The 17,562-nt window shown below is 38.0% G+C and overlaps 1 protein-coding gene across 1 annotated transcript; it reads right to left on the bottom strand.

Annotated features, from left to right (window-relative positions):
- Positions 1-4,651: 4,651 nt before the first annotated feature.
- On the bottom strand, positions 4,652-12,863 carry chrna9a (cholinergic receptor, nicotinic, alpha 9a). Its single transcript, XM_027174341.2, has 6 exons — positions 12,572-12,863; positions 10,753-10,898; positions 10,076-10,230; positions 8,675-8,858; positions 8,211-8,565; positions 4,652-5,944 (listed from the first exon to the last, which is right to left on the bottom strand). Exons 1-6 carry the CDS (start codon positions 12,615-12,617, stop codon positions 5,139-5,141), a joined length of 1,692 nt encoding a protein of 563 aa, XP_027030142.2. The 5' UTR covers positions 12,618-12,863; the 3' UTR covers positions 4,652-5,138.
- Positions 12,864-17,562: the final 4,699 nt, after the last annotated feature.

The raw sequence follows: 17,562 nt of genomic DNA, 5'->3' as shown, positions 1-17,562 counted from the left end.
TTGAGGACATTTTAGAGTGACTGGTTTAAAAAAATAAATAAATACAAGATTCCAAGAAATGGGCGCCTCGGTGGCTTAATGATTAGCACGTTTGCCTCACACCTCCAGGGTTGGGGGTTCGATTCGTGCCTCCGCCTTGTGTGTGTGGAGTTTGCATGTTCTCCCTGTGCCTCAGGGGTTTCCTCTGGGTACTCCGTTTTCCTCCCCCGGTCCAAAGACATACATGGTAGGTTGATTGGAGTATGGGTTGGCACTCCGTCCAGGGTGTATCCTGCCTCGATGCCCAGTGATGCCTGAGATAGGCACAGGCTCCCCGTGACGGATAAGCGGTAGAAAATTAATGAATGATTCCAAGAATAAAGTTGCAATATATAAATAGAAAAATGATATTCCAAGGGGAAAAAGTTGGCAATGTTTATGTGTTAAAATTAGTTCGATGATGTCCTTTGGTGAAATAATGGAACTGGTCACCTTTAAGGCTCGAGGTAGCGGTTAGCCAGAAAGAGAGATAGATATGTGAAGGATGTGCAATTGACAAGGGTGATTAATGATGGAGATGGAAAGGTGCCAACAGGTGAGGAGAGTGTGCAGAGAAGATTATATAAAGGAATATTTTGAGGAGCTGATGAGAGGAAAAGACAGGAGAAAGAGGAAAAAAGAGAGAAAAAGACAGGAGGAAGATGTATTGTAAATATTGTAGAGCAGGAAATAGCAAAGGATGAGGTGAGGAAGGCTCAGAGGAGAATCAAGAGTGGAAAGGCTGTTGGTCCAGATTACATACCTGTGGAGGTGTCTAGGAGAGACAGCAGTGGAGTTTCTATCTAAGAGTGAGAAGATGCCTGGGAATGGAGGAGAAAAGTTCTATTTCCGATAACAAGGGAGTTGAAGCAAATACAGAGGTATAAAGTTGATGGGCCACACAATGAAGCAATAGGAAAGAGTATTGGAAGCTATGCTAAGAAAGGAAGTGGATATTTGTGAGCAGCAGTATGTATGTATGATTGTATGGCTTCATTCCCAGAAAGAGCACTACTGATACAATTTTTGCTCTGAGAATGTTAATGGAGAAGTACAGTGATGGTCAGAATGAGCTGCACTGCGTCTTTGTGGATTTATAGAAGATATATAGAGAGAGGAGCTTTGGTACTGTATGAGGATGTCAGGAGTGGCAGAGAAATATTCAGGATATGTATGAGAGGAGAATGACAGCAGTGAAAGTGAGATGTGCTGTAGGTCAGACAGAGGAGTTCAAGGTGAAGATGGGGCTACATCAAGGATCGGATTTGAGTCCCTTCTTGTTTGCTATAGTGATGGACAGGATGACAGATAATCTCCAGACAGGAATCTCCATGGACAATGATGTTTGCAGATGACATTGTGATCTGTTTTGAGAGTAGACAGCAGGTGGAGGAACACCTGGAAAGGTGGGCTGAGGTCAAGAAGGTGCAGGTGTTTAAGTATTTTGCACCTTTTGGCTCCACCTCTAATCTACATAGAAGATCCATTTTCCCCAGGTGGTGTATTAATGTTGAAGGTGACATGTTGCTTATCATATCAAAAATTTGAGTAACAGCTTTTTTAATTCCAGATGGTATCCCAATGCCATCTTCCATACTGTATTCCATCTTTATTATCATGTTAATTAGAGACAAGCAAGCCATTTTGCAGCAGAGAAAAGGAACAATCCGAGGCAATCAGAGGCAGTCAGAGGCATTGCACAAACACTGGGTATAACCAATACAACAATTTGGAATGTCATGAAAAAGAAAAAAGCCACTGACACAGACATTGAACAGGTTGGCTAAGGACAACAGAATTGGTAAAAAAATAAAATCCAATATTGAAAAAATTATCATCACTGAACCTGACGTGAACTGAAGAATGAGAAAAAAGTGAAACCACGTTTCAGAGTTATTAATGTGAACATATGTCCAAATTTGTCCTGTTGGTGGTGCTAGAATGCATACAGAAGAACTGCTGTGACGGACACCTAGACTGTCCTCTATCACTGTCAAATTTCATGAAATGTATTATAGTTTGAAGTATTATACGAAGACAATAATGGTGTCAATAAGACAATAATGATGTTTATTATAACCTAAAAATAAACACAGTTGGTTCCGGTTGGACATATTTGTCATTTTGCCTTTCTACCCCACCACAATGGATTTGACATAAAACAATTAATCAACAATCAAGGGCTTTAAAATGATCATGTTAACCATTTAGAAATGAAACCAATGCAAAATGACTCGCTTCAGATCTGGGTTCTCCAGATGCTTTGCTAGCTGGTGTCCTGTGGGGTGGACTGTCCAGTGTGACTCTGGCCAGCCTCACACTGCCAGGGCAAGCTCAATGGTACGTTGGTACGTTCACTGGGACTTATAGTACCCATGACACCAACATCAAGGCATACACAGTTCTATACTTATATGTATCTCAGCTTGTATGTAGTACATGTTTTATGTATATTATCTAATCAACATGTTTATATAAACATATGTAAACCAATGTTTATGTAAACCAATGCCATATGAGAAGCATATGCTGAGCACTAAAATCCATATAAAACTACATTTTATATTGCTTCATGAGATTTAATTAAGATAAATTAAATTAATTTCACCTACCTGCACTTCCTATGCCCAACTGTAGATGGTATAAATTAAACCTAGTGCACTTGCCTAATTTTACCCCTGTTTTTTCAGTCTCTAAACATTTTAAGGCCTGGCTACTACAGCAACCACCTCAGCAACTACTGTAACTACTTTACACTAAATGTTTTGGAGTCCCTTAGAGTGAGATCTTCAGTTATCCACAAAGTTTGGTCAGAACTTGGTCAAAAGTTTTGACATTTTAACCCTTCCATAATCATACAGGAACTAATCTTAAGATTGCTGTGGATGCTTTTTTTAGCAATTACTTAGAACATTACTGAACAGTTGATAATTTTAGTGTGACACAAGAAACTTACATTTAAAATCCCAACGAGGCTTATATTCAGGTGCTTTTTAACAGACTTTGAATTTATTCACAATATTAGTCACCCCTTTCAGTTCCTTATCACCTCAGGGAGTTTTTCATTACCACTCTCATCTATTCCTTGCTCTTTAGAGAATTTAATTGAAATAAAGTAAAGCTCCTTTGTGATAAGGTATATTGTTTAAAAGCTATACAAATAAAAGTGAGTTGGACCTGTCAGGCACACGTTCCAATATTTATGATCATTTGAATAATCTTGACATAATTCTGGAAATGAAATTTAAAATTCTGATATATCATCTGATTTCAGTAAAAAGACAGGCAGAGAACCGGCAATATGGGTGTCCAAGGCTCACTGATTCATGTGGGATTTGCAGGTTATACCGTCTGGTCCAATCCCACATGAGAGCTACTGTAGCACAAATTGCTAAAAAAGTATATGCCAGCTCTGATAAAAAAAAAAGGTGTTAGTGCAAACAATACCCTGCAGTATAGCCACAGACCGGATCACTCATGCTGATCCTTGTTCACCAACAAAAGCACCTATAATGTGGATCAGAACTGGACCATGGATCAATGGAAAATGAGGTCTTGTCTGAAAAACCACGTTTGTTTGTTTTTTTATATCATGTGCATGGACAGGTGCATGTGTGTCTCTTACCTTGGGAAGACATGGCACCAGAATGTCCTTTAGAAAGATGGGAAACTGGCAGAGGTAGTTTGATGCTCTGGCCCATGTTCTGCTTGGAAATCTTGGGTCCTGACATTTAGCGTGATGTTACTTCGACACATACCACCTGCAGACCAAACGCCACCTTCATGGCAATGGTATTCCCTAATGGGAACCTCAATCTGTCAACTAAACAAGCATCTATGATGTGCTGGACTTAAAGTAACTGCTTTATTTTGTCACATTACAGCACAGTGAAATTCTTTATTCACCCCAATCTTTAAGGTTGAGGTCAGAGCACAGGGTCAGCCATGATACAGCACCCCTGAAGCCATGAGAGCTAAGGGCCTTACTCAAGGGCCCAGTAGTAGCAGCTTGGCAGCACTGGGGCTTGAACCCTGATACACCACCCAGAGCTTTAACCACTTGAGCAATTAAAGCCCTACCTAGTGTTTTTCTACCTATCTTTGTTGTATAAAACCCCTGTCATGACCAGCACACAACAGCACTGGCTTGGAAAAAGAGACAGAAAAACAAATTGAATGTTTGGTAACATGATATTCTAAGACCAGAATTTACATGCTGCTCTCAAACACTCATGTTTCAATAGTCCTTTCACTTCAACCTGCCCTGTGTATGCATGAAACCTGATTGAATGAGTATAAGGTAACACAAGACATGTAGATGGGAATTCCCTAAACCTATATTTGACAGAGCCATAAAGCTTTATAACCTCCCTTCTTTAAACGGAGCATGGCAATGTAGACCAACTGAACTTTTATTTCACCGTTAGTATGATAGACCTTTCTGAAAAGTTCATAAACATTTTGAGCTTACAACGATGCATATGTTGTAAGGTGCTCAGGAGACATACCCTCGGAGTTGGAAGTGTTCAGTGTTAGCAGACCTGCATTAGAAAGCAGAACAGCCGTTTCTAATTAAAGTTTCTCTGTAAAAGGAAGTGAAACTCTAATGATTTTAATCTTAGTATTATAGATTTTATTCTTTCTGTGTTCGTGAAGTGTTTTTCTTCTGTAAATATATATGTAATCAGTTAATTAGTTTAGAAATTATTGATGATTGCGTGCTTGTGAGGTTAATTATATATTATTGATGTGTACGTGCCAACAGATTGTCTTACTCCTTACACACACATAGAAACATGATTTGACTGTGTGAATGGGAAATGTTTTATATATATGTCCAGCATGACAATTCGGACATGGGAGGAAACTAGAGGAAACTGTATATACACAAGAAAAGCTTGCACAGAAACTCCACACAGACACTAACTCAAGCTCAGTATCAAAGCAGGGAAGCTGGAGCTTTTAGACAGCAACTTATATTTCATATTTTGATTCACTTTACACAAATAATCCATCACTCATTTCTCACGAGTTCTACAGGAAACAGGTTTCTATTCCATTAACAAGGTTCTGTGTGATTCAACAAATGCAAGTCATATCACAACTCATATCAAATGATCTCATGACGCTTTGGCCATGATGAGGATGCTCATGAGAAAGACCATGATGAAAAACACCCACATGAAAAACCTGTCCATTACCTTGGCAACCTTCTTCCACTCTGCTCCTTTGGCCTGGTTTGACCTTTGCTCCCGAAAGCAGTTGGCAATGTACTCAATGTTCTGCACCACTTTCTGATGCTGATCGCACACACATGCGCACTCCTTGTTGGTATTTTTACTGTACCCTTCCATTGTGAACGGTTTGGTGCACTCGTTATTGTGCTGATAGCTGGCGCTGTGTTCATAAGTGTAGCCGTGAATTTTTTCAGGAATAGAGAGATCGCTTTGCCTCAGTTTTTCTTCTCTCAGGTTAACTGCATTACCATCTCGCCCAATGTGGTGTATGTAATTGGACTGGTGTGCTTTCTGTCTTGATGAGAACTGTGGCGGAATATGTGCCCCGTTCAGTGCGTTGAAATGGTAGCCATTCGACTGGTGATTTCTGGCATCTCTGCCACAGTTATTATATCTGTTATACCCGTCATTTAGATGATTGCTGTAAAAACTGCTGGAGAAATAGTCGAAATTTTCCAGACTTGCCAGAGGGTCCTCGACTAAAGGTGGGCCCTGTTCAGTTTGAGGACTAGTGCAGTTCTCTCCTACCTCATACACAAAGAAAATCTTCGCCATGTAGTCGATAATTAGGACTTTGGCCCAGTGGGGCACCGGTTTGGCTTCTGCACCACAAAAGTGAATGTTCATGATGAAGATAGTCAGTGAGGTGGAGGCTGTAATCATTGTCATTGTTGCTATGTAGTATTTACCTGTGACATAAGAATATGCAGCAAATTAGCACACTATTGCATGCACACCTTAACACAATGAAATGATTTAGGCTCCAGAGAGAATTTTGGTTCTAACCAATTACTGTATATATGTATACTACTAAATATTTAAAACCACTTCACATGCTCCATCTAATGCAAACCAAAATAACAAATCCGAAAATATTTAAATTCTTACACATTCATACACACAGTAATCGACTTTCTACTGCCACAGCCTTCTGTGCGTATATCCTGAGTGACTGAAGTATTGTCCAATCAGCAGTGAAAGTGAAAGTGAAAAAGTGAAAGTGACGTGACATACAGCTAAGTATGGTGACCCATACTCAGAATTCGTTCTCTGCATTTGACCCATCCAAAGTGCGCACACACACACCGTGAACACACACCCGGAGCAGTGGACAGCCATTTATGCTGCGGTGCCCGGGGAGCAGTTGGGTGCCTTGCTCAAGGGCACCTCAGTCGTGGCCGGCCCGAGACTTGAACCCACAACCTTAGGATTACGAGTCAGACTCTCTAACCATTAGGCCACGACTTGCCCACATTAGGCCACGACTTTCCCACATTAGGCTCGACTTGCCCATCCATTAATCCATTCTCTGGTTTGTTTTAACTTCCATTGTGTTTTCTGATTTATTATTTTGTTTTCTGAATTGTCGTTGTGTATTCAAATTTGTTGTTGTGTTTTTTAATTTGTCGTGTATTCTAATTTGTTGTTGTGTTTTCGAATTTGTCGTTGTGTTTTCTGATTTGTTATTTTGTTTTTGGATTCTTTATTTTGTTTGGCACTTCAGACAGATGTATCGTCCAATCAGCAGTAAGAATTCCTATCTCAAACTATATCAACCTTTATCCGTTTGTCTGTACTGCTGTTGTGTTTTTACACTTGCTATTTTGTTATCTAGTTTATTATCTTGTTTCCTGAATTGAAGCTGTTGCATTTTTGAATTTGTCATTGTGTTTGCGGATTTGTTATGTTCTTTTGCACTTCTCGACCACTGTAAGTCCATCAATAAAGCCATAAAGGTGTCAGCTGTAACTAGTTACATTACTGTACTGGAGGTATAGAACAGATATATGACACAAAAATCCTTCTTGTAAAAATACTTATAAACACTCAAACCAAAATCTGCACGAGTTAGAAGCCAAGTGGAAGTGTTAAAGACACAATAAAGCAGAGAGTGTGCTTTAATTTCTTAATCTCTTCATGTGCTGTAGGATTCTGACATTTGTGTACTATCTGCTTAACTCAGTTGGTTCTAGCATTGTGTTATTTGAATTGTTGTAGTTATACTGTATAGCATTATTGATTCTGTAGTGTTGTTAACAATGAAATCCTACAATGAATGGGTATGGTGTATCTGATAATGATGTAAATCCACACAAAAACAATACTCAATATAGGGAATATATATTTGGAAAGAATGACATTATACCAAATAGTACAGTTTGAGACTTGCAGAATCTGTTCCAATGAACAGGAAAGGTTTTGTAGTATATTATAGTATTGTACAGTATTGTTTTTTGTTTCATTTGTCACCTATCTGTATGTTAATGCCTATTAGTTGTTACCTCCCAGCCAGGGGTTCTGTTGCTAGCCTCCATCCTATAACACGTGAAACATTATACAAGGCCTCACATTCATATATGCCTCCTTTTATTCCAATTTATTCTTTCCTCATTCACACCTTAAAGCCATTCTCGTCGTTCACTTGTACTTCTAATTAACAAGGACTTGTGACTCCTAATGTGTGATTTTAAAAATCATGTTAACTTTTTTTAAATCCGATCCCGATCAACATACACTAGACTATCAGACTAAAGGCTTTTTTTTTTTAACTTCGATAATCTTTTAAGAAAGCAATGTTATAAACTTGACAGTGAGGTTTTCCCTACAAAACCCCGGCCCCAGACACTGATTCTGCAATTACAATTCTTCCCTCACTGGATGCTTCTCAATTATACTAACACAAAAGTATTAAATGTTTAACATGTCAACAAGATAATAAAGATAACTTTTGGTTCCTAATTGACGTAAATAAATATTTGTTTTATAAGACATTACACCATTATCCATGGCTGGGAGTCCAAGAGAGTATAACTAGCTCTGCTCTTGGTGTAGAAAGGATTTATATTATATGTTGACCAAATTGACATAAAGTAATATTGCTCCTGAATTTTATACAAAAAATTCTAATGTGTTACTAATGAAGTATTTAATAAAAATAAAAACTCCCCAACTCACCAATGAGTGGCACGCTCTCGGACGGTGGCATGCTTTCAGCTACCATCATCTGGAAGACGGTTAGGGCCAGAAGAACTGTGACGCCAAGTGAAACTTTCTCTCCGGAGTCAGCTGGAAGGTAGAAGCCAAGTGGAGCCAGGAAGGAGATTAGAAAGCAGGGGAGGAGAAGGTTGTAGATATAGAAGGAGGAGCGGCGTTTCAGCAGAACCGTGTAGGTGATGTCTGGGTATGGATCTGAGCAACAGCCATACATGATTACGTTCCTGACAGCTGGCATGCCATGACATTCCCATTCCACATTCTCCACAAAGTCTGAGAGGTCACCGCTCTCCAAACCACCCATGTTAATGTCCACCTAGAGTGATTGGGCGGGAGAATAATATACAATATAAGCATTATGAGATATACAGATTGTGGTCACACACAAAAACTCTGTCCATCTGATACCACTTTTTACACATCACCTGGTTGCCGTTGTAGGTCCAGGAGCCGAAAGTAAGGTTGCACTGCTGGCTGTCGAAGGGAAAGTAGGAGACATCCACCACACAAGTGCTCTTTGTGATTGCAGGAGCATCCCATGTGATCTCACCCGTGTACCGTAACACTACATTAGTGTCAGGAGGGCCAGATGAATCTTCTTCATTAGCACTAAAAGAGAGAGAGAGAGAGAGAGAGAGAGAGAGAGAGAGAGAGAGAGAGAGAGAGAGAGAGAGAGAGAGAGAGAGAGAGAGAGAGAGAGAGAGAGAGCAAGCAAGGCACCAATTTTGCATGATATATTCAGTAACGTGTGCACATTATGATATTATAATGTTAACATGTGTAAAGCTGATCTAATGGTTTAGAATGGGTGGTTCACACAATCAAGAAATTAGCTACTGTTTCGTTTCATGGAAAGAAAACTTTCCAATTAAAGAAAACATGCATTTAGTCATTCTAAACACTATTTTTGGGTTTGTGTTGGCTTGCTTTCGTCCATCCATCCATTTTCTGAAGCTTAGCACCAGAGCACTGGTTTTAGCATTGGGAGAACAAACACACCACTAGCTTGCTTTCTTTAGTTTTTAAATTCTTTAATTGATGCCAGTAATACAACATAATATAACTGGATTTCAAAAAAAAAAAAAAAAAAAGTTCTCACTGGTTTTCTTGACCTAAAGAACTGGCATAAGGATGTTTTTTTTGATAAAGATTAACTAGCGCTGGAGTCAAAGTCAACGCTGTGTGCTAAACACTGTAAATTAATAAACACAAGCGTTTAACCCTTAAAATATAATCCATAATGCATATATGTATATATATTTATATATAGGATATGAACATATTTCCAAAATTCCAGGAATTTTTCTAGGCATACCACATGTTTTGTGTAAATGCTCAGAAAAAGTTTTTAGGAATAAATATGTCTGTATCCAGCTTGTTAAATAAGGTCCAGTGATTATTAAATGCAAAAGTGGGGTTGAGTTACTTTTATTAAACATTGATAAACATATCAAACATTCTAATGGTGTACTTAAAGGATTTGTATTTTTAAAGTGAACTCATCGGTCAATATCACAATATCAATGAAATTAAACAAAACAAACAATTTGAAATTTTGAATTGTGATTTGTAGAATATTTAGATGAAATCTTTCAAATATTTTAGAGGCATGAATCCTGAATAGCAACTGTCTATATTAATGAAATTTTGTGTACTGTAGGTGGTCAAACTCTGGAACTGAATTTTATTACTCTACTGCTTTACTTTTGTATTGTTTCATTCAAAATCCATGAAATTATTGGTACTAAAAACATCTTAGAAGACAGTGTGTGCTTCTTTGCTAGAATGTATTGTATTCCTTGTGTATGGAGTTTATGTTGTATTACTTGTTGTAAAGGACAATGTCAGGTCTCCAGACCAGATCGCTAGGGATGCGGATCACCTCCAGTCCGTCGTACTCGTCTTTATCCCAACGCAAGTACGCATCGTGCCAGATCTGACGCACCCACAGGTATGTTGTCAGTACCTGATTTCTTTCGTCCTATCAACAAAGAAAAACGCATCAAAAAAACATTCAAACAAAATAATGCGAAACATTCCCAACAATAATGCGGCACAAAGGTTACATGATGGACTAAAAGTCTTAAAAGACTTCATCAAGACCTGTTTTATTGAAGCAGCACATTTTTCCTTGTTTCCAATGTTCGCCGTGAACATTAACTGATGCTCTTGATTTACTGTACATACATTGCACTGCTGCTGAATGAGTGAAATACAGTAATTGAAGGTCAGTGAACCTCTAACCTAAGCAGTGAATTAAAGCTTCTATCTACAGTATGTGGTTTGATCACTGAGGCCAGAAGGGCACAAACACTGTATATCAACCACAAGAAGACCAGAGGGATGTCGAAGGTGGTGTTTTTCAGACTTCACCACATGTGTTGACCTCGATAATCAAAGAAATCAGTTGGAGGTTAGAAGATTTCTCATCGTCTCACCAGGCCAAATATTGTTTGTGATGTGTGTATGTGAGTATACATGTGTAGGGGTGTAGGGACCTTACCATGTCTTTGATCTGCGACAGTGTAATCTGCAGTGTAACATTGAGAGCCTTGTCAGTGTCCTCCACAGGCCTCAGAGCCTTCGAGTAATTCTCCATCAGGTTGTTCAGAAGCTTCTGGGCGTAGTGGCCCTGGGCTGAGAGCACCACTGTGGTAAAAGGCAGAGATTAGATAGAGACACAAAGAGAGGTAAGGGTCATTTTCATATTAAAATTCAGAGTATTATTGCATTTACAGCATTTGATAGACGACCTTATCCAGAACGACATATGTTTTTATCTCATTTTATACAACTGAGCTCTTGAGGGTTAAGGGCCTTGCTCAGGGGCCCAGCAGTGGCAGCTTGGTGGACCTGTGGTTTAAGCTCACAACATTTTGATCTGTAACCCAACACCTTAACCACTAAGCTACCACATCCCCATTACAAGATGTGATGTGCACAAAAAGAGGAAATAACAAAATCAATCCTTTTCATAGAAACTAGAAAAACAATCCAAACTTCAGGAATTACAATTGAAATGGTTTACTTTTTTTGAAAACACAAATTATTTTCAAATTCTTATTCTTTTTCTATTTCTTCTTCTTCCTCTTTTTCTTCTTCCCTTAGGTAATGGCACATGCTGGCTGTAATGTTTGATTCATGAAGTTATAATTGGAGAAATGCTGCAACCTCCCACCCCACCCCGTATACACACACACACACACAAACACAAACACACACACACACACACACACACACACACACACATACACACACACACACACACACACAAACTTTTTTCACATTTGCTCTCACTTGAACCATAAAAAGTGATCAATTTGAGAACTTTTTGCCAGTCAAATGATAAAAATCCTTTAAAATGCAGCATTATTCCTACTTAACAGCGTGGCATTAGCTAGCCTAAATAAGCTCCACCATGTCCACTGTAGCAAAAATGTGAGCGTACGAGCTAAATTTATGATTTGTACAATAGGATATTTACAGCTGCGTTGAAAAAAAAAGTTGGATTGTTGATTTTGTGGGAGAGAAAAAGCATCAAATGAAGCATTTTTCAATACGACTTCAAATTTATTGTGCCGATTTAACACAGTTCCAAATTGATCGGCCAGGTGCTTCTTCTGACTAGCAACAGTGCAAGTAATCGTCATCATGGGTGTTACTGGCTTTACCGGTTGCTGCAACTGGAGTCTCCTGTCAGAAATTGCTTCACAGAAAACGTCACAATTTCAAGACGTGTGCGTGTCATGTTAAGTCACTGTACTGTACGTTTGTACACTATAAACTTATTAAAATATGCATGTTAATATAAACCAGTGTTTTATTGGTTTATACTAGTAGAAAATGTATTGATTCTGATTGACTGATCAAGTCTACAGTGCTGTAATTTAATACGCTGACATTAATTACATGATTTCATTTAAGTATTTACACAAATCTTAAAAAAAATGCCAAGCAGCAAATGTTGGGTCCTTGAGCAAGGCCCTTAATCTTCACTGCTCATAGGGCGCCATATTATGGCTGACCCTGTGGTCTGACCTACCAACTTCCCAACTTATATGTGACAATATAATTCTTAAATGAAGAAAGGACTAAACCGAACTAAATATCTATTCCGCACCAGGAATTCTATTACAGCATAATAATATTTGCCCTACAAACGAACTATTATTTAAAAAAGCCTGAGCATAGCAACCTCATTTTTATATAGCAACACGAGATCATTCGATACGAAATGGTATCAATAGCAGCAAAATATATAAAATCGAATATAATTCACTTTCACGCATGTAAAGAAAATATGTATGTTAATCAAGACTCACCTTGGAATCGCATACTAATAAGAAGCACAACAACGCAGAGCCTCATCTTCTTTTAAATATTTAAGTAAGGCTGGAATGACCAAAACAAGTGATTATGTGGTGCCCCAGAAGTGGCTAAACATTGTACTGACGGAAAAAAAAAAGAAAGAAAGAAAAAAAGAAAAGGAAGTGCTCAGGTCCAGGCTGACTTTACAGCATACTGTATACAGAGCCCAAGGCCTGTATGTCAATCTCCCTGTGTCTGTGGAACAAGACCTGGGGTATCACATAGCACACACACCACACACACACACACACACACCACACACACACACACACACACACACACACACACACACACACACACACACACACACACACACACTCTCTCTCTCTCTCTCTCTCTCTCTCTCTCTCTCTCTCTTTTTGACTGAGAACCAAATCAAATCTTTTATACTGAACACAGCCAATATTTGCAAAAAAATAAAATAAATAATAATAATAATAGCACCACATTTACACCACATGGAAGAAGGTAAAAATATTATGTGTAGTGTTTTGTGCAGAAAAAAAATATTATATTTCCATCTTAGAATATCTGGTAACTCTTTACTCAGGGCCAGTGTAACATACAGTAACCCCTTGCACTGGTTCCTCTTGACATGTGACATAATTGTCCTTAAATACTGAGAACATGCTGATTAAGCGCAGTCAAGGTGAGATGTGTGTGTGTATGTGTGTGTATGTGTGTGTGTGTGTGTGTGTGTGTGTGTGTGTGTGTGTGTGTGTGTGTGTGTGTGTGTGTGTGTGTGTGTGTGTGTGTGTGTGTTTGATGAATAATGTAATCTGCTGAAAATGTTAACACACCAAATAATAATATTAATGATTTATTTCATCAGGCTCAACTGTCAGCTGTTTTTGGTTCATTGCAATATCGATTTCAGATCATCGTGACAACTGATTTATTTAAATTTACATTATTTACTGTCCATTATCACCCAAATGAAGATGAGGTTCTCTTCTGATCCTGGTTCCTTTCAAGGTTTCTACCTCTTGTAAATTTGGGGAGTTTTTTCTCACCATCCTCGCCTCTGCTTGCTCAGTAAGGAAAATAGTTAGAGATATATAATAACTTCATTTTAATTTTTTTTTACTGTTTCTAGAATTCTGTAAAGCTGCTTTCTATCTATCTATCTATCTATCTATCTATCTATCTATCTATCTATCTATCTATCTATCTATCTATCTATCTATCTATCTATCTATCTATCTATCTATCTATCTATCTATCTATCTATCTATCTACTTACATGACAGACAAGTTTTCAAATGTCCTGAATGAGACTATTTTACTTTTCTGGACTTTCTCCACGTCAGCACAATATGACCCTATTTATTTTAAATCGCATCAGTAATTGCAATTCACATGAAAATGCCAACAATCTAACTACTTTATACTATACGAATATAACTGAAAATTAAAGGGCACAGTGCTGGTTTAAAAGGCACGTAATAACACGCACCGTTACTCATCATAATCCACTTTTTATATAAATATATCTGCACTTTTATTTATGATGTGTCTGAGATGCTGAACATGCTCAGTTTGTGTCAGTTATTTTGAGGCCCCTTTGATGAAATTGCTTCAACTTCAACCCACTCGTATTTCACAACCCCATCAACTGCCTACACTTTAGTCAGACGCACACATGCACGTTATACAGCTCGCTCTGAAATGAAAGATCAGAAGAGAGAGACAGGAAGTGGTTCGTCTCGAGTCATCGTGCTCTTCTACCTCATTCACTCACAATCTCTCGCTCCCTCACTGACAGCTTGGCCCTCCCATGTGTGCAAGATGTTTCTGTGAACTACATTTCCCATGATGCCCATGAACCTTTTGGTTATACTGTAGTAATGAGGAGAGGCTGCAGGCCTTCAGGTGTTTTCATTTATTATTAATATTATTATTATTTGATCTGTAACCCAATTATATTATTAGGCTTGCCATTCATTCATTCTATAAATAGTTTATCGTTGCAAAATTTACAAACACCTGGGCCCATGTATGTATATGTATATGTATAATGTGTGTATGTAGGTAGGTTGCTATGATGTAGCTATAATGTAGTGTAATGTATGTATGTATGTGTATATATATATATATATATATATATATATATATAAATATATATATATATATATATATATATATATATATATATATATATACACACACACACACACACATATACATATATATACATCCACTCAAATTTATACATACATACATACACCCACATACCTACATACATATTCATAAGTACCTACCTACCTACCTACCTACCTACCTACCTACCTACCTACCTACATACGTATATAAGTATATATACCTACATACATACTGTAAGAAATTACAGATAAATGCAACCAGATTCCACTCCAAGATACACATCAAAAAGAGCTATCATATCATATCATAAGTATCATAATCGTATCATAAGGTAATACATTTAGAACTCTAAATGAATAAACTTGATTAAATCGTTAGTATGGGAGCGGCAGCAGGACATCAAGGATCACCACTAAGGGTCTACGTGACTGTGATTACCATTTAAAATGACCATTTGTTTGATAACAATTGTAACAATACCAAGCCAAGGTGTACGTGACCATGATTAACATTTAAAGACTGCCGGCTAGACAACAAGGTGTATCCCAGCCATTTGGGAGACACTCAGCTCTTACGCTCAATACACATTCAAAGCGGAAACTACAAAGAGGAAAACAGTATAAAATGCTTGAGCAGGATTTGTCCTGGGTTCTTACTGACCTCAATGAACATGAAGTACTTCATGTATTTTGTCACTGCTATGCTGGAATAAACACCTCTTGTTCTTCAATAAGATCTTCACCCTTATCATTTTATTCTCACACATTTTTTATCTCTTACAATACGTACATATATATATATATATATATATATATATATATATATATATATATATATATATATATATATATATATATATATATATATATATATATATATATATATATATATATATATATATACAATTAACAAAGGTAACTAGCTCTCACCAGAAGTTATACAATTATTAGTTAAACGTTGTCTCCGTTGTGGAATAAACCTGTTACTGGAAGGATTTTTTTTCAGCTAGTCTTTTTATCAGCGAACTCACTTAAACAAATGTTTAAATGTTTAAAATGGTTAAAAGTACCATTAAATGAAGAAAATCAACTTGGTACTACCAGCTAAAATCAGTGGAGGTAAAAAGGGTATTTGTCAGAGAGATGCACAACTCAGGTCGAAGAGGATGCTCAGGAAATGACAATAGCCTGAACCCTACACAAGTCAAGTCAACTCAAGAAGCTTTTATTGTCATTTCAACCATATATAGCTGATGCAGTACACAGTGAAATAACACAATGTTTCACAGTACACAAAAGACCATGAAGCTACAAAGAGCTAACGATTTCAAGTATATTGTCATAGCAAATTAAAGTGTGAGACAAAAGACAATACAAAACACCACAGGAAAAAATGTGGTGAGTAAAACAGCGATCAAATTATTGTGATGTAAACAGTTTATAGGTTAAGTCTGTGTCTGTGTGTGTGTGTGTGTGTGTGTGTGTGTGTGTGTGTGTGTGTGTGTGTGTGTGTGTGTGTGTGTGTGTGTGTGTGTGTGTGTGTGTGTGTGTTCGGTTCGGTTCAGTGAGGAGTTTCATGAGTCACAAAGCCGAGCCTTTGCTGTAAACACAGCTAAACAATTTTTAGCATGTTAGGAAAAACTGGCAAAGGATCCAGATGTGCACATTTGATGGAGACATAGCCAGAAAGACTTAGCTGTACCTATATCCATAAGTTGTTCTAACTCTGTTTGTATATTGAACTGATGATGATAATTAGAGACTTTGTTAATTAAGTGTTAAAAAATCCATTTCAGTTCTTAGCTCTGTCGCTACAAAATTTGTGTGTGTGTTACTTTTACAGTAACACACACACACACAAATTTTGTAGCGACAGAGCTAAGAACTGAAATGGATTTGTGTGTGTGTGTTACTGTAAAAGTAAAAACACATTAAGGTGCTGCATGCACATGTGTACAAGAAGCACAAGAAAGATTGATGGTGTCTGAAGAATTATTCAGTCGTCTGTGTAATATTTAATATTTAAAGACACATCATTGCTGTCACTTTTGACACATGGCACGTAGAGAAAAATGATGCATGTGGGTTAGGCCACAACATCTTTAGAGTGACTGTAAAAGGAGAAGTAGTAAAACACTAAATGCACCCTCTTTAGACCAGTCTCTATGAACAGCTACGCTGAGACATGATTTAAAATAACGCTAGTTAAAATAGTAACAGTTCCACAGAGTCAAGCGCCTTCTTTCTCTCCACGCAAAGCACTTTGATCGCGCTGCGTCTCTGCATGTTGTACATCTGTATGGAAGCATGAAGGAGACGTGATATTGAACTGATGCATGATCACTGACACGACAGCTCAACTGTCACAATTACAACTCTGCATGTTTATGATTAGTAGAGAGTGTGTGTGTATGTGTGTGTGAGAAAGAGAGCGTTCGTGTGGTAAGAGCTCACTGCAGGTGTTTCCTGTTGGAGGGAGAGAGAGAGAGAGAGAGAGAGAGAGAGAGAGAGAGAGAGAGAGAGAGAGAGAGAGAGAGAGAGAGAGAGAGAGAGAGAGAGAGAGAAGAGAGAGAGAGAGAGAGAGAGAGAGAGAGAGAGAGAGAGAGAGAGAGAGAGAGAGAGAGAGAGAGAGAGAGTGAGAGAGAGGGAGGCTTGTGGTTGATTGTGTGCTTCACCGACCCTGGTGTTCACTAGGCAGAGAGGCTAAGTCATGTCACTCACTCACTCACTCACTCACTCACTCACACACTCACTCACTCACTCACACACTCACACACTCACTCAATTCTTCTGAAACAAATTAAGACTGGACTGAATTTTGTGGATAGAGGAAAAGGAACTCT

The sequence above is a fragment of the Tachysurus fulvidraco genome, chromosome 7 (assembly GCF_022655615.1).
Source record: "Tachysurus fulvidraco isolate hzauxx_2018 chromosome 7, HZAU_PFXX_2.0, whole genome shotgun sequence".
NCBI classification, from domain to species: domain Eukaryota; kingdom Metazoa; phylum Chordata; class Actinopteri; order Siluriformes; family Bagridae; genus Tachysurus; species Tachysurus fulvidraco.
The sequence above is the reverse complement of the archived record's forward strand: the minus strand, read 5'-3'. Positions and strand labels throughout refer to the sequence as shown.

Excerpts from the sequence above, each read along its gene's own strand:
- chrna9a (XM_027174341.2), bottom strand. The coding sequence starts at position 12,617 with ATGAGGCTCTGCGTTGTTGTGCTTCTTATTAGTATGCGATTCCAAG. Across the intron at positions 10,899-12,571 it reads TATTAGTATGCGATTCCAAG|TGGTGCTCTCAGCCCAGGGC; the intron begins GTGAGTCTTGAT and ends CTTTTACCACAG. Across the intron at positions 8,566-8,674 it reads GGACCTACAACGGCAACCAG|GTGGACATTAACATGGGTGG; the intron begins GTGATGTGTAAA and ends CAATCACTCTAG.